Source organism: Mytilus trossulus, chromosome 2, assembly GCF_036588685.1.
Source record: "Mytilus trossulus isolate FHL-02 chromosome 2, PNRI_Mtr1.1.1.hap1, whole genome shotgun sequence".
In the NCBI taxonomy this organism is placed as follows: domain Eukaryota; kingdom Metazoa; phylum Mollusca; class Bivalvia; order Mytilida; family Mytilidae; genus Mytilus; species Mytilus trossulus.
This window is the reverse complement of record NC_086374.1, coordinates 43,009,896-43,034,181: the sequence shown is the minus strand read 5'-3', so window position 1 is coordinate 43,034,181 and position 24,286 is coordinate 43,009,896. Positions and strand designations below refer to the sequence as shown.

Below are 24,286 nucleotides of genomic sequence, written 5' to 3'. Positions count from 1 at the left end.
TTTGCAAACTTATATTACATTTGAAACAATCTACTCCAAATTTTATGATTTACGGAGAGCTTGGAAGATATCCCATTTCATTTCACGCAAGAGTTCGTATGGTAAAGTTTTGGTGTCGTCTTTTACATGGAGATGAATGTAAAGTCTCTTTACTTTTATATAAGCTATTATTCGTCTATTCTAATAATTATGGTTTGGAGAGTAAATGGTTATGTTTTATAAAAAGCACATTAGACAATTGTTGAATGTCAATCATTTGGGATCAGCAGGGTAATTTTTCTGCTCTGTGAATTTCTAAATGTGTAGAACAAAAACTGAAGGACCAATTTATACAGGAATGGTATGAAAATATGAATTCTACCTCAAAAGGTATATGTTATAGAATATTTAAAAAAAGAATTTAAATTGGAAGAATATATATCTATTTTACCATTGAATTGTATGTATATGTTTTGTTAATTTAGATGTGGTAGCCACCGTTTACCAGTTGAGACAGGGAGATGGCACAATCTGTCGAGAAATCATAGATTGTGTCATATCTGTGGCTCGGCTGAAATCGGTGACGAGTATCATTATATTTTGTCTTGTAAATCTCTTATTAATGAAAGACAAAAATATTTTCCGGAATTTTGTTGGAAAAATCCAAACACCTTGAAATTATGTAATCTGTTTACCTCAAATAATATTACAGTTTTAAAAAAATTATGTCGATATATTAAAGCTGTTAATGTGAAAGTCTCTCCTCCTGATTAATGTTGATAATTTTCTTCATACATGCACTGTATATTATATTGTTGTATATACTTATTGTCTCTGTAACTATGTCATTAGTTGATGAGAATAAAATTCATTCACATGTCAGGTTGTTGTCTCATTAAAACATTCACCATTTCCATTCTCAATTTCCAGAAATGGGGAATGGGTCAAAGAGACAAAAAGTCGACAAAAGAGCATTCTTAGCCACAAGGTGGACATCAGCTAATCCTATAAAAAACATTGTGTAATAGTTCAGTGAAAATTGACGTCTAACTAAACTCTGAAACATATAAATGGAACTAAAATGTCTTTTTGTTTTTGGTTTCGTTGTCAAATACCCAATATAAGTATAACCTCTGGAGGCAAAGTCAGGTATACTGTTTGCATGCAGCCATTAACACAACAATAGAGCTATTTTAGTATTGAGTTAATTTTTCTGTGATACGATCTTTTTATTTCCTAATCAAACGTGGAATGCAGAATATCTTCGTGATTGAATGTTTACATATGTGATATAAAAAGAGAGGAAATGAAACAAAATATTGACTATTAGATATCTGATATTTCTATTCCTAATCTAATTAATCTAACATTGATGCAATGGACACTTGGTTTTTACTTCGATGACATGATGGTAATTCAAGTATTTATAGCAAATGTGAGAATACATCTATACTATTAAACGAGAAGACCTCATTTTGGGTGTCGCTTCTCCTCCTTCCACAATAAATTGATCATTGTAACTGTATGTTTTTGGGAGAAAAACGGAAAAAAAAGAAGTCCGGATATGTGTCCCTCATTACCCCGGCTTTTATTCATAGACAACTTCCTCTTCCGTTTATTTTCCCAGAAGTTTTGTAAATTGACATTATCATGTTTTATTTAAGATTCATGCAAGTCATTTTCACATTGACTGGATCGTTATATGTTGTTATATGCCAAAGTGTAAGCAACGAACCAACCGGTGTGAAAATAAACACAATCATTTTTTTCATTCACTTATCGTCACGTAAATAACGACACAGACATAGCCTAAATTATCATGTTTTGTTTAAGATTTAACGACACAGGCCCTATGAAAAACAAGAATGTGTCCATAGTTAACAGATGCCACATCCGATCGGCACTATCATTTGCTATGTTTTGACCGTGAAATGGGGTAAAATCTAATTTGGCATTAAAATTAGAAAGATTATATCATAAAGAACATATTTTTTTTTTTTTTTTTTTTTTTTTTTTTTAATTTTTATTATTTATAACTTCCAATTTACAACATAATATACACAAATATAATAGCAATATAATATATAAATCTATAGATATTATCTAATCAATACAACTGTCTATTAGGAAGCAATTTTTTTTTCTTTTTTTTTTTAAATACAAATATAAGAAGAGTAAAGCAGTTTGGACACCGGAGAGAGAAAGGGAGAGAGAGAGAGAGAGAAAGAGAAAGAGAAAGAGAGTGAGAGTGAGAGTGAGAGAGAAGAGTGTGATGAGTTTTCAATATAAATCTAGAAATTGAATTCTATTTTAGTATAGTAAATACAGCATTTTCATTTATAACATGTATAATATTGAATGTAAAGTATATACATTTTTGTATTTTAACTAAGTAATGTATCAAAAACATTCCATTCTCTGAGAAACTGATGTTCACATTTGTTTTTCATAGCAATATTTTTGTCCATTGCATACACATATTTCATCTTTTCTTTTACTGAGTTTAATGTAAGATTTTTTTTAAAACATCTAGAATTACAAATATATTGCTTTATGGTAAGAACATATTTACTAAGTTTCGATTTGATTGATTTGATTGAACTTCAACTTCATCAAAAACTACCTCGACAAAAACTTTAACCTGAAGCGGGACAGACGGACGGAAGAACAAACAAGAAAATATAATTCCCATAAATGGGGCATGAAAAATTATTGTTGAAAGTAAAAACTTTAACCTGAAGCCGGACAGAAGGCCGTGACGGACTTACAAACGAACGGAGGAATGGGGCATACCAATTTATTGTTGAAAGTGAAAGTAGTGATTTGATCAAAATGAAAGAAGGGGAGGGATTAGCGGGAGGCAAGACTTATTAGGAACGTCGGGATCTGGTGCTTTTAAGCTCGGGATTTCGGAACTGATTTTTACGGGATGCGGGAATATTTTTTTTTTATTTCGGGATGTCGGGATATGAATTTCGTTAAAATACGCATCTCGGGATTTCATGTTTTTAAGACCGGGATTTCAGAATCAGGGCCCCTCAGACCACCCCTCAAATGAGCGTTAGTCATTTATACGAGATTCAAATCCTACCATTGGCATGTTAATAGGGCTTTCAAATGGAAAAGCACTGATGGATTGTTCTACAAGCACATTTTATTATCTAATAATAATGGTATGTAAGCAGCTTCATTTGTTTCATGATTGAAGCGGTGCAAATTTTTAATTTAATTTGACTTTTATCAAAAAATGCATTGTACCAAAGAGGAAGAATAATTGTGGCATAAGGCCAAAAACACAAAAAAATAATCGAATTTAACAGAAAGGAAACACATAACGGAGGGCTTTTTGATACCTTATATGAAATTCTCCAGTCAAAATATCTTTTACAAAAAATCATCCTACAACAGTTTACAAGCTGTATATGCCCGCGATTTCGCGGGTGTGTTCTAGTATTAATAGAAAGTTGGAGATTAAAAATATCTTAAGTAAATGAATGAGCTATCCAATTTCCCACGTCTAATTTCAACAGCAGTCTCATTCAAAAATCTGTCCTTCGATCCATTCTAGAATTACAGCTTCGCGTGTGCGTTTTAAGTTTTGAAACAATTATCTTGTATTTATTAACATTCAATCAAAATTTTAATGCTTTTGAATGACTGACTTCTTAAATTTTTGAATAATTTATTGTGGATAATTTTTAGTATATTCACTTTGTTCTCGACTTAAATTTGAATCAAATGAAATTTCTTACCTGACGTTCGAACCTATTGTCATTAATAAGAAAATCATGCATTTTGTGTTAAAATAGTTTCTATCAATTGCGTTTTAAAAACGGTATAATATTTGGACTCAATGGATAAATAAAAACATGAACATCATTAAAGATGTTGTTTAAATGTCATAGCTGCAATTATTGATCGAAAGAGAACATCAATTTTTATGTCATCCGTACGGTTTTCAACAAAGAGTAAAACCCATACCATGAAGTAAGCTGTAAATACCGGGAATAAGAATATGCCAAATAATTCTTAACAGAAAGCAACGATTTACACTTCTAATATAAAGTTTTTAAAAAAAAAAGGATAAACTGCAACACACAATAACATATAAACTGCATGTTCTTTGCATGGGATATTCACATTATTGAACATTTCTGAGTGCGCAACTCTCCCATACTCTAGAACGGTGCATAACAGTACAGCGATAGATAAACTGTAAGAAAATCATGGCAGATGGAAAGAGCTTACTTATCAAATCGATACAAAGCATATATTAGAATTCCACTTATTTTCAAAAAAATTCTGACTTAAGCTGAGAAAATTTAACACATAACAGCTAAGGTTGAACTACGTATTAAAATTTCTCTGACATTTAAAACTAGGGGAAAAAAGAATTAAAAATCTTATCAAGTGGAGATTGGAAATTCAAAGAAGAGCATGAACTGTATTAACCATGTTGTTGTTGTGTAGGTCACTCCATGGTTTACATAGTTATCAAGGCACTTCATATCTATCGTCTTAATCAACAGCTCTTACTAATACATGAATAACCCATATAAACCTATTGAATACTTATCTTCTTTAATTGTTCATTTCAATATTTAAAACTATAAATGTGGCGTTTTATATATCAAATTATGCAGTAGTTTTGAAGAGAAAAAAATACAAATCACCGATACTTACCAATTACGAAATAAATCTCCACAAATGAAATAACTCTTAGCATTTCCTTAAGTTAACTTCCATCTCACGAATATATCCTCTACTCTATGATATCGATGACTGTAAACTAAACATAATCGATATATAAGATAACTATCACCTACAATTAGCCAGCCTATCCAAAATCATCTTGGTATCTCTGACCATTTCATATCACTACTACAAAATTCATATTATCACAGTATTTCTGTTCTATACCAATTGTAGAATTGATTTTTAAAACTGTTTTGAAAATTGACTTCAATTGAACTTAATATCTGTCAATGCCAATTTGTTAATGAATTACATCTGTCACGGGACAGACATAGGAAAGAAGTGAAAAGTTATCGTAAACGTATACTGCGAATAGAATCTTTTAATAAAATGTTTGCAGTTGTTAAAGAAAGTGTTGCATTAGCTTTTAATTTAATTAGTATAAGAATGGGGTTCCATTATGGATGGGATTTTTAATGACCAACCAGTACTTAAATTCAATATTCTATCAAATAAGACATATCAGCGTCACATGAGGATACAACAGAATTTAGTGAAATTAACAGTGGCATTTCGTAACAATTTATTATGTAAACAAATTGAACGACCCTTATTTGCTTCCAGTCTTATCATATGGTTATTTGTAATACATATATATTCTTGTATATATGTATCATGATGCTTGCGTTAGTAAGCATATTTCTTTGTTTATTTCTATCTAATATAAACATTCTGTAAATATCGTATGTTAAGTGATAATTAACTTACGAGATCTTTGTATTTTTCTATCTGCAATTGTAACTCAAAACTTGTTTAAATCTACGAATTTCACCGATTGCCCGGTCAATAAGTTATCTATTACTAAGCATGCTAAAGTAACCATTTGGTAATTTTTTTTATCATTTCGCATTTCAACATTATTGTCTGGAAAAAAATTAACAAATTGTTCGTCTCAACATATGTGTCTAGAAAAACACGAACAAAACGTCATCTCAACATTATGTGTTACTAGTTACAAACATAACAAAGCGTGAATCTTAACACTTGTATATAGAGATGACATTAACCAAGCGTACATCTCAACATTATGTGTCTGGGAAAAATCGAAAAACACGTCATCTCAACATTATGTGTCGAAAAATAAACTTAAAAAGCGTACATCTCAACATATATGTGTAGAAATAACCTTAACAAAATGTTCATCTGAATATATATGTGTAGAAATAACCTTAACAAAGTGTTCATCTCAACATATATGTGTAGAAATAACCTTAACAAAGTGTTAATCTCAACATATATGTGTAGAAATAACCTTACCAAAGTGTTCATCTCAACATATATGTCTAGAAATAACCTTAATAAAGCATTCATCAACATATGTATCTAGAACTAACCTTAACAAAACATACATCTTAACATATGTTAAATTGAGAAAGGAAATGGGGAATGTGTTAAAGTGACAACAACCCGACCTTAGAGCAGTCAACAGCCGAAGGCCACCAATGGGTCTTCAATGAAGCAAGAAACTCCCGCGCCCGGAGGCGTCCTTCAACTAGTCCCTTAAAAAATATACTAGTTCAGTGATAATGGACGTCATACTAAACTCCGAGTTATACACAAGAAACTAAAATTAAAAAGGATACAAGACTAACAAAGGCAAGAGGCAGGGACAGGCGTAAAATTGCGGCGGGGTTTAACATGTTTTGTAAGATCTCAACCCTTCCTCTTTACCTCTGGCCAATGTAGAAAAGTAAACGCATAACAATATGCACATTAAAATTCAGTTCAAGAGAAGTCCGAGTATAATGTCAGAAGATGTAACAAAAGAAACTAAAAAAAATGACAATAATACATAAATAACAACAGACTACTAGCAGTTAACTGACATGCCAGCTCCAGACCTTTATTAAACTGATTATATCTTCATCATATCCCGTTAGGGATTTAGTATCATACTATCATAAAATATATGAGAAGAACCTAACCCTAGTCATGCCAACAACTGGATTTTTTTTATAATTGTGTTTAGTTCCGGTGCAAATACCCTATAAGTGACTCAATATTAAAGCCAAAATATGCAATCTATAATGACCTGACAACAGTATCGTAACTATATCCCTTCTTAATAAGTCTGTTTAAAGGTATGGTAAGCTTTCGAGGAGAACACTGACATGTTTGTGCTATGTAAAGAATATTACCATAAAAGATTGGATGTGAAATATATGAACGTATAAGATGTCCGCATGTTGAGTTATATTTACGAATTATTTCCTTATACCGATGATAAAATTAAGTGAAAATGTTTTGACTAGTTTGTGATATCGAAATAATGTAATAATTTTTCAGTAATACATAAATTTCTCTCACTAAAATCTAATACGTAATTACATACACGAGCGAAGCGTACAAGTTAAGATATATAAACACCATATGATGGTGACAAGGGAACGTCGCCATCTAAAACTGGATAATTCAGCTTCCCGTTAATGATATAGATATCAAGATCGAGGAAAAGACAATGGTTATTATTAGCATTAGCTTTATTTAAAGAAAGTTCAACAGGATAAATTTCCTTAGTATACGTACTTAAGTCGTCATTATTGAGAGCCAATATATCATCCAAATATCTAAAAGTATTGTTAAATTTTTGTATCAAATGTTGTTTCGATGGTTCTCTTCTGTCTAGAAATTTAACATGCATATCAACATATGTGTCTAGAAAATAGGTTTAGCAAAGCATGCTTCTCAACGTAGTGTTAAGAAATAACCTGAATTAATATAAGTGAGCATATCAACAGTCGTGTTGGGAAATAACTTATTGTTATAGTTTGTTCTGTTGCTGTGCTTTTAAACCACTACATCTGTTCAAGCATAGGAGAGGGGAGGATTGACCACTCACAAATATATTTAATACTGATATTTTTATGTTTATGTACCAAATCAGCAACCTGTAAACGGTTGTCGTTGTTTGTTGTTTGTTGTCTTTTGTTATTGCTTTTCTTCTTCAATATCATATGAAGATATATGTTTATGTGAGCTATTTCAGTAAACATATGAAAGATTTTTTGTTCAATAATTCTCTTTTTTATTACTTATTATTGACAGAAGAAGTAAACAAGCATGTGCAATATTTTGTCGTTTTTTTATAGTGTTTATATTTTAGTTTAATCTTCAAAACATTTATTTTAACATATTTATGACTCTTAATAAACTGTTAACATTGTATATAATGATTGCCTACTAGTTTACCTACCGCAATTATCATAATCTGGTTTTCTGTATCAGTTAAGATTATAGAGTTGCAAAAATGTTAGAAGCAATATTAGTTTTAAGTATCTAGTTATTTTGCATTTCCCGGTTTCTGGACGATTTTACTAACCAACGTGATCTTTAGATATAAAAAAAAAAGATGTGGTATGATTGGCAATGAGACAACTCACCACAAGAGAGCAAAGAAAACAGAAAGTAACAACTAGAGGTCATAGTACGGCCTTCAACAATAAGCAAAACCCATACTGCATATTCAGCTATAAATGGCCCCGAAATCACAAACATAAACTAATTGAAGTCTTTAAATAATACTTGTATCTTAAAAACGATCACTTTTCTGGTTTACAGATTTATCAGACGACCCTAGAGGAATGGATTTAATACATTATCAACAGTTAACAGCCTTTTCTTCTATATTGTTGTCATTGGTAATGAATATCCACATCTATTGGGAATTTACTTAAACAATACAATTTGAAATAGTACAATACACTCTTATAGAGTTGATCACTTTCACTATAGATTAAGTAATTCACATAAAAAAATATGTCAAAGTATGTTTTACGAATATCTGCCAGATTTAATCATATTAAATTACAATTTCCGTATAGTGCATGAAAATTTAAATACAGAACAAATTATTATATAATACCTTGTCAAAGTAATTAACTTTTTTAGAATTAAATCTCCTTTTTTTATTAAATTTAATATCTGAGTGACGTGTTAGTATTGACTTCATCAAAATGAAGGCATTTACAAATATTATCATTGTCATAATTTAAACCAAACTTTCTTTTTGTCGTTTTTATATTATATTTTCTTATTTGATATCTTTTTATAGGCCGAAGAACATATCAAATATCTCAGCATAATTTGTCCACTGCTGCATATATAATTTAAAGATCTGCAATACAATGGTAATACAAAAATGACAAATGATCTGATTTCGGTTAGCACAGCACTGAGTGTATGGATTCTGAAATAACTATCAAAAGTAAAAAATAGTCATAATAGTATTTAACGTCTGAGATCGCCAAAATCTCAAAACTTAAAAAGAACATATTGAATTTTTGACAAATCGAAACATAACGGGAGCTAGACGCATGGATCACCGTATGCGATCGCTTGTCCCGGAGGTATTTGGAACCTTGTAATAAATTTGAATTTTTAAACGGGGATTGGATCTTACTCGCTGTAATATTATAATGTATTTGTCCATTTATACAACTTGAAAAAATAAATCAGCTTAAAGTTTTGGCAATTTTCATTAAAAACAAAAATGTCGATGTCTTCAATCACAATTGAAATTTGATGGATTTCCCTATTCCTTTTTATTGTGTACATGTAATTATAACTGAAATTATTGTCATCATAGAAGGATATATTCTACAAACTGTGAAAACTGACACGTTCACTAAAACATTACCAATTTGGACTTTGACAGTAAATTTCCAATAGTTCCCAAGAGGGAAGATTGTATTCGCATGCATATAATAGTATTGATTTTTTCAAAACTTAAAGAAAAGTGCATTTATTATGCCGTCTTTGCATAATCCTATTTAGTTAGATATACATAATCATTGTTTTACTTTGATTGACATTAAAATGTATGGAAGGATATTGTAATGTATGTTATGGACTGGTCTAATAAATATAGTATATGATTGCGTGGACGGAAGGAAGAACTATAAATCGTCATAAAGATGGGTATTGTGTTGGGCGTTCTAAAACCTGTTTGTCCAAGCAAATTCCATATGCATCTGTCAAGAATCTGTTATTCAGTGGTTGACTTTGGTTGCAGTCTGTCATATTTGTTTGTCGTGTGTTGTTTCCCATAAATTATGCTGTTGGTGGTGTTTCTTTCCTTTCAATCGTTTAACATGTCGTTATGTCGGAGACCTTTAAAGCATACTATACTACACAAATAAACCATTGCTCTTTGCTGAAAGCCTACGATAACAAAAATTATCTTTACACATTAATAAATGCGCGTGACGTGTTTTAAATCCCAGTTCATGCCACCGCATTCTTTCGAAAGTGTTCAGGACCAAAACAACTATTTGCCTATAATGTTTCCAACAAAGTTCGTTTGTAATGAATATCTGTAAGTCAAATATTGGTATCATTTCTTTTCATATTCAGTTTCGTTCATTCTAGATTCTCAGCATTGTCGTGATAGGAGTTTGCTTGCTGTCTGTACGAAAGCTATACTGAACCAATGATTCTCATTGAGAAGTAAGCTCTCCATAATTGTTGATATTTGACTGTGGTTGCCCTATTCTGCCGTCCTAATTGCTCAAATATTTATACAAGACGACTATTCGCGTGCCTATTGTCGAAAAGTGTGACTTAGCATCAAGTAATTAGAAATACCCTAATATATTTCTAAATATCATAACTAATTATTTTTTCAATTATCTGCGTTCCGCACACTAACTGTTCGTTTAATAAAATGAATATAAAACTCGTTTCTCATTATCTTAGATAAGACTGGGATCATAAAAATATAGAAACACAAAAAAAGAAAACAATAAACCTTTAAACAGATTTACTGCTTTCAATAATAACACAAGTTTGTCATTAAGCAATTAGCAAATATAATAAAAGTTTTCAGAATTTGTTTGCCTCAATGATAAATTTCATTTCTAAGTCTCAGAACAACGGCAGTAAACTAACTTTTCTATATATCAAACTAGTAATCAATGGAATTATTTTGGCATTGGTAGATGTTTTATAATTGCCGACTATAAACGCAAATAAATGCAGCTATATTTTTATTTGTATTTACATTGTATTCTTATTTTTTACGGCTTTGAACACTGACTCGACAATAAAAACATATATATAGATACTAGGCAGAGAATCTCGCTTCGTGTATCAAGGGTATGAACATGTATTGTAGTCGCAAAGCTAAACAATTATACACTTAAAGCATCATTTATAAAAATTTCATCTATAGGAGTCAAATCTCACGTACATGTACTTATAATCAAAGTCAGATTTCAAATTGATCTCCTATATATTCTGGACTTGCGTCGTTGCGGTCGCAGATTGGAAGCCTTGAAAAATCTTTCTCATTTCAACATTAGTTAGTGATGTGAGGTATGTATTAGTAAGTTTGTCACAAAAAAGGGAGAGATCTGTTTTCGACAAAAATGCGTCCTTTTGTGCCACAACATTTTTTCTCAAATGCTACGTTTGCGCCACCTGTTTTAAAATTACATGGTATCATTTGCGCCAAACATAAAACATACGATTGTGCCAATTAGAAGCAAAATGACTTCCCTACTCCTTTTTTCGGACTTGGAACCGACCGTTTACTCGGCAAATGTTTCCTTTTATGAAACATACTTTCTTCCTACTACTGATGCATAGGTTCTTCCCAATTTAATATATGTAGTGGCTTATAACTTCACTTTATTGTCCAAAAACACAAACATTGAAGGATGAAATGCATAAAAGAGTTCATAATAATTCCTGTGGAATGTTTCTGCTCCATTACTGCGGTACGTCTTGTAGTAGATAGAGATCCATCCATTGATTGGTGGGAACAAAGCACTGTGTCATCGACATATGTGGCTAAAACATAATCACCATAAGCTTCTATTTTCTTCTCTTTTGGCATATCTTGTATTAAATATTCAGCAAAGCACCAAGTGTTCTTCTCTCTATGTACATGGACTTAAAACATAATTTTGTCATATTTGTTTAACTGGTCTTCCTTTAAACGTTTTGAAAATGCATTAGTACAAAATAAAAATATGCAGAAATGCGTCGAATTGAGCATCATTATTGTATTTGATCAACAATCATTATACTATAATGTTCCTTTACTACTAATCCCCTGGAAAGTAGCGCTCATGAAAATTTTATTATCATATGTATTTCCAAATTCAAATTGTTAACCGTTAAATTCGTTCAGAACTACAAATGCTGAAAGAAGTGAACTACTTTTAGATATAGGAAGATGTGGTGGGAGTGCCAATGGGACAACTCTCCATCCAAATAACAATTTAAAAAGTAAACCATTATAGGTTAAAGTACGGCCTTCAACACGGAGCCTTGGCTCACACCAAACAACAAGCTATAAAGGGCCCCAAAATTACTAGTGTAAAACCATTCAAACGGGAACACCAACGGTCTAATCTATATAAACAAAACGAGAAACGAGAAACACGTATATATTACATAAACAAACGACAACTACTGTACATCCGATTCCTGACTTAGGACAGGTGCAAACATTTGCAGCGGGATTAAACGTTTTAATGGATCCAAACGTTCTCCCTTTTTCTGAAACAATAGCATAACATCACAACATAGAAAAACATACGATAAAATATCAATTGGCAGACTTAACTCAATCAAAAAACGTATGATTACACAATGAACGAATAAATTTGATCTGCGATATCTGAATACAAATGCACTGTTAATTAAATATTAGAGTCAAACATTCATGACCAAAAAGCTAACAAACAAATTCAAACACAGGACATCACTGAGAAATATTTTTAAAAACCAATCAATGTTCACTTTAGAAAAAAAACGTTTTTTTTATAATCTTGAACTTTATGCAAATGTTGTAAGAATAAGTGAAAAATTGAAGATATTACGAATAATCAAAGCTGGTGTACAGACAAGATCCATATAAATAAAAAATAACAAAAAAGCATTATAAACAGTATCAACAGGTCGAATTAGTCAAATTCACAATTTGAATTTATTTGTTATATTTGAAGTGAACTGAATTTTTCTAGTACTAGACAACATCTTTAAAATGTTCTTAAGTGTTGTTGGTCAATATGATATACATGTTGGTTCCTTGGAACTAACATGTTGTTGTTTGGTCATGCCAAACTATTGCTTTTAGTCACTTCATTATTGCCTTTTGTTATTTGCTTATGGGAAACCAAAGTAACGAAACGAGGACGGGATAGACATTCGTGCCCAACCTGCTATCGTTCAATAGTGAGGTTAACAAACTGCTTTGTATATGGTACATGTAGCTTCATGACATCGACTCCAACTGATTATAACTTAATGGAATTAGAGAAACGAAAATTAGTTTGGTAACTTCATGTCACTGTGCGCCCGGTTTACCAATACATAATTGGAGATACAATTTCATTAATTCCGTTTTATGAACCGAGAGAACGCACGGCTGTCCATTTAGTTTAGTTGTATTAGGTTTGCGCGAGTAAAAAAAAATCGTTTTGGCAAATAACGTGACCACACAAGAGACGTAAAATATTTATCTAAGGTACCAGACGTTTGAAAAAGATTATTTGTTATCCTATTTACAAAACCTATGATTTTTGATAACTTAATATTTTCCAAAATCTGACCATAATGAACACTATTTCTTTTTGCCAAAAAATAGCCTTGGTCGTTACAGGAACATATATTCGGTAGTCTTGTAATGTTTTATATATAAAGCATATAATTCAGTCGAATTTTCGTGGTTAAACACTGCCTCGAAGAACATAAACACCCCTGCTAAAGTTATTATGCGTATAGTCTGTTACGTCTGCCACGCATATTTTTAACGTTTTGTCAATATGTCGTCCTTATTTTAGACTATAGTAAAATATGATAAAACAATTTGTACTTGTTTTCGAAATAGTATTAACCTATCTAGCCTATGGATATAAGTTTTATATAACTTGGCTGTTATGATTTTATAGAAAAGCGCGTTTCGTCTTCATAATACTCATCAGTGACGCTCGGATGAAAATAGGTATAACGCCAAACAAGTACAAAGTTGAGGGGCATTGAGCAACCAAAATTCCAAAAAGTTGTGCCAAATACGGCTAAGGTAATCTTAATAAGGCATACAAGCGAAAGTCGGTGAAAAATCATACATTTTCAGAAGAAAACCTTATAACCCGAAAAACTATGTGGACTACTTTTGGTAGTAAAATCATTTCTTTAAATATTTTATTGAAATAACTTAACACATGTTAAAAATACGATGTAAAATTAGATATGATTTATTAAATTGTATTCATATTCAATAGCGTAATAATTACACCTTAAATAAATTACTGGTTTTCTTTTGAATAATTCTGTCATAAAAATATAAATTATGAGTAGATGAATTTAATGTACTGCATTGCAAGGTAGCCCATTGACAAGAAAGTTTAAATCTAGATATAAAACAAAACACCGTACTATTTTTACTTTAAGAGGAATTTATTCATATTTAATTTGTATTGACATGTGCTTTTGATCTGATTGAAAGTTTACCGTGCCATGATTTAGCACAAAAGAACACAAAGAATCTAGAAAATATACATTAAGCATTGCAGTCGAAAAAGCTCAAAAGGTGAACAGCTTCTGTGCCACTTGTCTGACGTCGAAGTACGAAATTTAAATTGTTCCTTTTATTTACTATGGTATGACATCACAAATGAAACATTCTGATTTGAGGCAGTTAGCTATTTATGTTAATTTCGAATCATTGGTATTTGGCAAATTGAAAAAATATTTTATTTTCCTAACTTCTTTGATCTCAGTCATTATAATGTTAGAGCAAAGTTACGGTAAAAGTTGTACCTTTCAAATTGGTATATAATTGTCTACCCGTTGTGAACCCTATGTGTTAATTTTTGCCATTTGACAACTAATTAAAACTGCCTCTCAAGCTTTTCTTTCGGTCGTCCGAAATTGTAACAATAGAAAGGCTCTGAATTGTTCCAGTCTGTTTTTATTCAAAGACGAAGATTAAATGATGACTAACATACCAACTTCTAATGGGATCAGAACATGTCAGTTATTAAAGACGATAACTACAAAAATAGATTGCCCCACATCTATGTTCTCTCTCACAAGGGAACATGGGAATTTTCGATATTAATGATGTTAAGTGTGTATAAACTTGATTAATGATGTCAATCTTAAAACGATCAATATACATGTTATTGTTCCTTGACAGAATATAGGTCGTTAAAATATTCAGGAACCTAGAAATTTGGTGTCTGTCGTCTTATAGTCCGTCAGTAGATTTAAATATGGTTGTCGACTCTTGCATTCTTCGTTGGGATGTATACAAAAGAGTTTTAAAAAAAAGTGACTTTAAATGGTTCTATTATTTAAGTGATAATTGCCGCGATGATTAATCTTTTTATTTCTAAATTAAAGAATAAGACATAGTTCCTGTGTTACACGTAAATGGGATTTAAAGCAACTGAACGACATAAAAAGCAAATACTCCTGGAGCACCTGAAATCACCTTAAGTTGTTGGGGGGGGGGGGGGTCGTGTTACTCAGTCTTTAGTGTTCTATGTTGTGGTTTGTGTAATTTTGTTTGTCTATTGGTCTCATTCTTATATTTAGTCATGGTTTGTCTGTTTAATTTCGATATATGAGTTTGAATGTCTCTCTGGTCTTTTACATATATGACTTCTCGTCATTATATCTCATCTGTTTTTGTCAAAAAGACGATATCGTTGTTCAAATGGTAAGACAGCTATGATCGACTTGTCTCATTCATTTGTTCTGGTCGTGTTTATTTTGTGAGTGATCAGATATATGAAGATATTGTTCTCGTATGTCTTGATTTTGACGAGATCAATAGCAATAATTCGTTTACCTTAAGCATATCTATATATGTTCCTGGTAATCTCGTTAAGTGTTCGTGTCTCCTCGAGAATCTCGTTATGCAAATCATTAATAAAGCAGACAGAAAACGATTAACTTATAAACTTTATTAGACAACTGTTAGAATTGAACAAAAGTCACTATTTAGATTCCCAGAGGAAGTACAGAGAAAGATTTAAGGAAAATGTCACCCATTACTTCAAATAAAATAGTCTGTCGTCTTCACTTAGATGTCGTCTTTAACAACAGATGTAATATCAGTCACAATTTTATAAGTTACATACATGGAAGGTACATAATGCATAGTAGATTAGATATGAATTTGGAAATTACTAAAAAGGTACATTCATATAGAAAAAAAAAATTGGAGCTTATATTATATCCTTTGTGTGTGCACGTGGTATTCTTGGTTTTTTTTTAAACAGGATTCTTAACTGAAACTGCTACATATATATAATCATTGTTCCTCCGAAGGCTATACTTTAAACAGATTGTCCAGAAAACAAATACTAGTAAACTATGCAGAATTCCGGCTGTGAATACGTGAATTTTCCCATGGAAAAATAATAGTTTAAGAAGAGTCATTAATCATTATATTTAAATTGCTAATTTATGCTATAAAAATCAGTAGATTTTGTAAGTTTAAAATGTTAAAGTTTAATTACAAAAATCAATAAAAACTTAATTCATGCCTTTGATATCAAACTCATTGACAATAATTGTTTAAATGTTCGATACTAATTCCGTGATATCATATAGCACCAATTGTACAACAATTCATACCATTATGCATGTCTAAATTCTAGCACATCAAAAGTCAATACTGAAATCAATTAGCTTGTACTTACCTATAAACAATAAACTTTGAAGAATCCAAAACACTGTCAACATTTCTTTATTTTCGTTACCATTATGATCCAGCAGCTTGTCCTACATCCAGTACATTTTTTTTCAAATTTTGAAATGTTTTAGAAACTCAAATATCGATTTAAAAACTATGATGATTAATTACTGTCATTATTAACTAAACGTGTAAGGATGTATTTGATAACATGTAAGTTATTAGCCGAGTGTTGATCTTAGTCGTTGTACATACCGTTATCATTTCCAATACATCAACAATTTTCTTTGAACTAACTATCATCAGCTGTAAATGCTTATAGTTTTCCAATTTCGAGTCGACTAAAATACTGAGTTATGATTTACAGTCAAATAAATAAACTTGTAAATAACCGATAGTAAACTTTAAATGTCTAACTTATAAATTATTCTATTAACAAAGAATATCAATGAAGTTAAATGATTATCAAATGAAGTTAAGGTTAAATCGAGTCCTTTTATATCTGCTAATATTTGAAAAATAATTATGCCAATAAATGGTAATATAGAATTTCTACATTTAACCCATATATATCTCTCAGCATACTTAATACCGCAATTAAAAACTTCATGGTAGTCAGGTTATACATTTACTTTAATTATGACTAATGCACGGCCGACACTCGGCTAACCGAGAGATGGGTCAGTTAATCTTAATGTGTATGCGGCTATATCGGCGGTGGGTCTGTTAATCGGGTTGGCTAAAGTCTGTTAATCAGGTGTTATCGTGAAAATCAGTGCAAGGTCAGTATGTTTCATTGTATAACTTTTTATTTATACTCATATCATAAAAACTATTTATGTCTGACAAAATAATTTGGAGTACTGAATCCAGTGGTGTAATCCTTTTTTTTCTAGCTTCAATAAACGATTTATAAATTGAAAAGGCGAGTTACTCATCAGTAAATTTATACACATTTTACACACACAAAACGTACACAAAAATGACAAATTGGTTGAGTTTACTTGTATGCAATCTTTTAAACATCGAAAAAAGACGGGCATTGTGTTTGTTTACCATATTAACATCAATATGTGAAAAATCTACTCGAAAAACTGTAGTTTGGTGACATAAATCATGTTTTGATAAAAATAGGGTCTGTTAATGGGTCGGATGTATAAAACTCGGTCTGTTAATTGGTCTGTTAAGAGTCATGAATGATATTACAAGTATAATATAATTGCTATATGGGGTGTTATCTGAATAAAGGGATAGGCTCAAGATTAGTGCATGGCTAGAATATATGGAAACAACAAATGAACAATGAAACATAAGTTAGACAATGGAATCTGAAAATTAATAGAAATGGTTTCAAAAAGTGTAATATCAAAGTAATATTAATTTCATCAAAGAATGGTCGCATATATCTTGTGGATTCTGTTTCATTGATATGAATTGCACCATTTGTCATTTACATAGTAAATAAGTATATAAATCAGAGATAAACTTCGTAATGTAACAAAACATCAGTAAGTAAAATTGTTGTTTTTTTCTAATTTTTAGTATGAAGAGAAAACATAGAAATTACAGTAATAGAAAATATAGATGGAAGAAATCAAAAGCTAATTCATCTGATGTTCAACCTGGCGTCACACTTCAGCGTATGGCTCCGGCGTGTTTAAATTCATTTAAGCTGTCAATGCGCTATTAATTTTTGATGCATTTAACCTGTCAATTATGTTTTTAACGTGTGAAAAACGAGCTTTAAGCTTGTATTGGGCTACTAGAAGCGTAACTACGGCTAAGCGTTTATCCGGCGTTCAAGAAACTTATGTTGGCGTATGTTGTATGCTTTTTATGCTGCATAAAAATTTCCTCGGGTTGTAGCGTTCATCAAGCGTATTTACTTTCCTTTGGTGGCTAGAGGTATAGGGGAGGGTTGATATCTCATAAACATGTTTATCCCCTCCGCAATTTTGCGCCTGTCCCAAGTCAGGAGCCTCTGGCCGTTGTTAGTCTTATATGATTTTTAATTTTAGTTTCTTGTGTATAAATCGGAGTTTATTATGACGTCCATTATCACTGTACTAGTATTATGAACCTACTTTTAAGGGGTCAGGTGAAGGACTCCTACGGGTGTGGGAGTTTCTCTCAACATTGAAGACCCATTGGGGGCCTTTGTCTGTTGCCTGTTCTATGATCGGGTTGATGTCGCTTTGACACATTCTACATTTCCTTTCTCAATTTTACCTTTTATTTCGACGTACTTCATACTTATGCAACGCGCTTTTAACGACTGCTGCAACTAACGTATACCGACTTTGTCGGTTTTCTCTGTATGTTTGTTGCACGCCGGTCTATCTGCCAATGTGAGACGCCGGCATAAGGTAATATATTCCTGAGGTAGAAAGGCCTTAGTATTTCAAAGAAAACGCATGAAATTTAACCAGCTGCATTGCAACACAAGACAGATTCATAGATGTTACAGATTTTGAACAGACAAAAAAATATGGCTGATTGATAACTTGGCGTAAATAATAAATTCATGCAAATTTGAGCGGCCAATCATTCCATATAACGCTATTTTGAAGTGACACACCCTTTTGATGAAATGCAGAGAAAAAAAATTAAAATAAAAGTGCTCTTTCTATAAGGATACTGTTGCACCGTATTTTAATTTTTTCGTCACAAGTACATCTTATTTTTTTCAATGTGAAAATATAAACTCAAGGTAGTAAGATTATTGTCGTGGCTAAATAACTCTTAACTGACACGATTTAAATTGTCCAACCCATTAACAGACTGTATTCCACTAATATTCATTAAAATGTGGTATAACTCAACTTATATAACAATTATGAAATATTTATCAACGGCAATTGATTTTTTAGAACCAAAGTACTACTTTGTGTCCTTTAAATCATATCTAAAAATGGTTTTTGGCCTTTTATCTAAAATATTGCTATGCGTACAAGCATAAAAACCACATACTTGCGCGACGCCTTTTCGTTTTACTTAAAATTGCGCAGGCTATGCATTTTTTTTAATGGTGCAAAATTTGTCAGACACTTTTCTTTTTTTGATGTGATTCTCATAACATGCCAAAAAATCTGTATATTTAACAGAGTTTAACATTAAATTGTGAGTTTTACTCTTAACAGACTTTAGCCAACCCGATTAACAGACCCACCGCCGATATAGCCGCATACTCAATATAGATTAACCGACCCATCTCTCGGTTAGCCGAGTGTCGGCCGTGTAATGTATTCATTGAATAATAAAATCATTAAAGATACCAGGATTAAACATGTACATTATCTACAAAAGTCTCACCAGTGACGCTCGAGTTAAAAAAAAAATTAAAACGCCCAAATATAGAACGGAAGCATTGATAACCCGAACGGTTCTGCCATATACAGCTGCGGTAACCTATCTAGAACCGAGCTTCTGATTAACTGTGTTAAACAAACCAAATACTTGGCTATGCTATTTCATATCAAGAGTCAAATCACACTTTTCCAAAATTTCTGTTTATGTGGATGAAAGAATATTTTAATCTGTCTACACCTGTATCGTGGAATTACACAAGGTCATGTTTTTCTCCGACTGTTATGACGTCTTTACACTAAATCCATTGAATGTTTGATGTATAATGAATCAATAATCGATGATTTTTATAGTATTTGTTTTTCGGGCTTTGAACTCTCAGAACTGTGCTAAGTGTCTTTTTGGTCGTGTGATGTAAAAGTAACCGGCCCCGTCAACTCTGTGTTCTGTGTTTTTGTTAGATGTAGAGTGGGGTGCTCATTTTCGCCACATCTTTTCATGTTTTCTACAGTTTATGTTCAGGTCTAAATGTTTTTGAAGTATACAGATATTTCTATATAAAGATAACTTCAAATGCAAAATTCTTCTTAAGCTTGAAAACATGTTTGTTTGAATATGATCATCTGAAAAGTTAGTTTAAAGGGTTTTCGAAATTTCCTGATTTTTTGTCAATGAGGGACACATATTCGCCGTTTTTACACATATATTTAAAACCAAATAACCACAGCTTTAACCAACATTGATCAAATCAATTTCAATACAGATTGATGGCAGATATTTCAAAGGTGTTTAAAAGAACTGAAATTTAGGTCATTCAGTCAAAGATCGTCAAAGAATTACTTAGAAATACTTCTTTGAATTCGTGTTTTTTCTTCAGGAAATTGACCGAAAACTGTTGTCCGTTTTTCTGTACTTTTCAGTAGGTGCCGCAATTTTGTCTCAGTTTTAAAACATAATCATATTTGTTATATAATATCATTTACCGGTATGTGTCTTCCATTTCAACCATCCTTTGAAGTTTTTACACCTCAAAATCATTAAACAGCGAAATTGTGTCCCCGGCGACTATGAGCGCCCCACTCTATTTCTATTTGTATCCTTGTGATCAGTAAAGCCTTTTTCATCTGATTTTTATAGTTCTTCCTTATTTTGTACTGTTAAACCACTGTTCACGGCTTCGGGTGTGGAGGGTGGATCCTGCTAACATGTTTTACCTCGCCATATTCTGTGTGTATGTGCCTGTACAAAGTCAGGAGCCTGTTGGTCAGTTGTTGTAGTGCTTAGAAATTTAACACGTGTATTATGTTTAGTTCTAAATGTGTTTAGGATTGTATTTAATTTCTAAACACATTTCTCAATAAGCACATAATATCGAAACATGTCTTGAATTTAAACACAGTGTACAAGTGTTTTCATTGTAAAATTCACATTGTCTGCTTGACAATTTACTGTCACGAATAACACTTTATGACTACTCTCCATAACAACACATGGCAAACCACTTGATAGTGTAAGAGCAATACACCAAGATAAAAAGACAATATATTTCTCTGTAAAAAGTAAAATCACAAAAATACTGAACTCAGAGGAAAATCAATTGGAAAGTCCATAATCACATGGCAAAATCAAAAATCAAAACGCATCAAAAACGAATGGACAAGAACTGTCATATTCCTGACTTGGTACAGGCATTTTCAAATGTAGAAAATGGTGGATTAAACCTGGTTCTATAGCGCTAACCCTCTCACTTTAATAACAGTCTCATCAAACTCCGTTACATTTACATGATGCGTTAAATAAACAGTCACAATCAATAAAATAGTCAAAATATGGGAACATCAGTCATCATCGTATAACAATTTAACAGGACACAACAACATCTACTATCTACGAACACATGGATTGATTTGAGTGTCTGACGTCAGAAAAATTATATACGTCACATAAATTTGTCGTTCAATGTGCATACAATAGTTACGGGGCGCCGAATGGGACTCTTGTGGTTTTGTACTCAAAATTCAATTTTGTACGGACAAAAGTGACTTTTGTTCAACAAAAATGAGTTCAGTTTAACAAAATTTGTATCATACTACAAATTTGAAATTTTGTCATACAAAATTATCTATCAGCGGACAAAAGTCACTTTTGTCATGACAAAATTCATTTTTGTTACACAGACTTGACTTTTGTTACCTAATTTGAAAATTGAGCGACAAAAGTCAATTTTGTATTTAAATTAGTTTAGTTTGGTTTCTGTGAACTAATTTGCATACAAAATCGACTTTTGTTACACAAAATTGACTTTTGTTACACAAAATTGACTTTTGTTACACAAAATTGACTTTTGTTACACAAAATTGACTTTTGTTACACAAAATTAACTTTTGTTACACAAAAATTACTTTTGTTACACAAAATTGACAAAATTGACTTTTGTCTCAACAAAATTGACAAAATTGAATTTTGTCTCAACAAAATTAACAGAATTGAATTTTGTCTCAACAAAATTGAATTTTGTCTCATCAAAATTGACAAAATTGAATTTTGTCTCAACAAAATTAACAAAATTGAATTTTGTCTCAACAAAATTAACAAAATTGAATTTTGTCTCAACAAAATTGATTTTTGTCTCACGAAAGTCAATTTTGTCTCACGAAAGTCAATTTTGTCTCATAAAAGTCAATTCTGTTGTTACAAAATTGAATTTTGTTATCACAAAAATGAATTTTGTCGTCACAAAATTGACTTTTGTCTCAACAAAATTGACAAAATTGACTTTTGTCTCAACAAAATTAACAAAATTGACTTTTGTCTCAACAAAATTAACAAAATTGACTTTTGTCTCAACAAAAATGACAAAATTGACTTTTGTCTCAACAAAAATGACAAAATTGACTTTTGTCTCAACAAAAATGACAAAATTGAATTTTGTCTCACAAAAGTCAATTTTGTCTCACAAAAGTCAATTTTGTCTCACAAAAGTCAATTTTGTCTCACAAAAGTTAATTTTGTTTCACAAAATTGAATCTTACCGTACACAATTGACTTTTGTGATTTAATTTCCATATCAGGTAACAAAAGTCAATTTTGTATGCAAATATGTTTATATTTGCATACCTTTAAGACAAAATTGACTTTTGTCATGACAAATATGAATTTTGTCTACAAAAATGAATTTTGTCATGACAAAAATGAATTTTGTCTACACAAATGAATTTTGTCATCACAAAATTGAAGTTCTCACAAAACAAGTCTGTAGCACATAGTTTTGTAAGACAAAAATGATTTTGTTATGACAGAATTGAATTTTGTACAAAACCACAAGAGTCCCATTCGGCGCCCCGTAATAGTTATCAAAAGTACCTGGATTATAAACAATTTTAAATTTTACATAGGCAATGAGCGCAGACAGGGTTAAAAAATCAAAAGTATGTAAGAATAAATTACAGAAAGTATCCCATGCAGATGTTTTCTTTAGATATATATATATAACAGTAAGTATATGTGTTTGTTATGTTTTGTTTTGTGTTTTTTTAATTATAAAGAGGTAGATGCTTTTTCTATACTTATACTATTTGTTTATCTACTTATAAAACTGGAATTAAATTTGAGGTATGTTTTTTTTAAATATAAGATGAAACTTGTGATATTGTTTACAAGGCAGTTTTCTATATAATTTGCATTCCAAGGGGTATAACGTCCCCCCCCCCAAAAAAAAAAATTAAATATATGATTAGTTTACTGCTTTGTTTATTTATTCATCAGCCTAATGGCACAAGAGATTCGTCGTTGCTTTACTCGTCTAAGGCAACGTTCGATTCTTCTTTGCTTTAATTGTCTAGGGCAACAAGATATAGCTCATAAAACCATGAATAATTCTTCATGAATATTTGGCATGAAATGTAGGTGTGAAAGCACTGACTTACAAAATATTATAGAAACACATATCGGTGCATAACTCCCATAAAAAGTTTAAATTTGTAATAGAAATAGCTGATATAAATCATAGATATCATTAAGATAGCTCATAAAGAATTTTTTTTGAAAGAAACAGTCTTAAAAAACTTAACATCAATTAGTTAACCCATAAAAATGAGGCTAAATTCAGATAAAACCTGACAGACAGACAGACAGACATGTAATCTTATAATATCATACACCCAATATTGATGACTTATTGCTTAAAGAATTAAAGAAGAGGAGTGATCAACTGAGATTAAAACTTGACCAATGACCCATGGAATTAAGGTAATGTAAATTTAATACCTACCAGACTGACATCTTAAACCTTACAATCATTCCATACACCAAATATAGACCTATTGCTTATAGTACTAGAAAAAACAGACCAAAAATAACCTAGACATTGACCAACTAAATGTGAAAATGAGTTCAAGGTCAGATGAGACCTGCCGATTGGACATGTACACCCTTCAATCATTCTACACATCAAATATAGTTGACCTATTGATTATAGTATGTGAAAGGGACCAAATCACCTTCCTTTAACCTTGATCACTGAACCATGAAATGAGGTCGAAGTCAGTGGAACCCTGTCTGACAGATATTAAGACTTTGCAAGGACCACATTTA

General features: G+C 31.4%; 1 protein-coding gene across 1 annotated transcript in view; it reads right to left on the bottom strand.

Moving 5' to 3' along the window:
* LOC134705781 (uncharacterized) overlaps positions 1 to 16,708 on the bottom strand; it is a 44,687-nt gene extending 27,979 nt beyond the window's left edge. Inside the window, exon 1 of the mRNA XM_063564499.1 lies at positions 16,395 to 16,708. Coding sequence (XP_063420569.1) covers positions 16,395 to 16,437 — 43 coding nt within the window. The 5' untranslated portion in view covers positions 16,438 to 16,708. The remainder of the gene's footprint in view (positions 1 to 16,394) is intronic.
* Between the last annotated feature and the right edge of the window lie 7,578 nt (positions 16,709 to 24,286).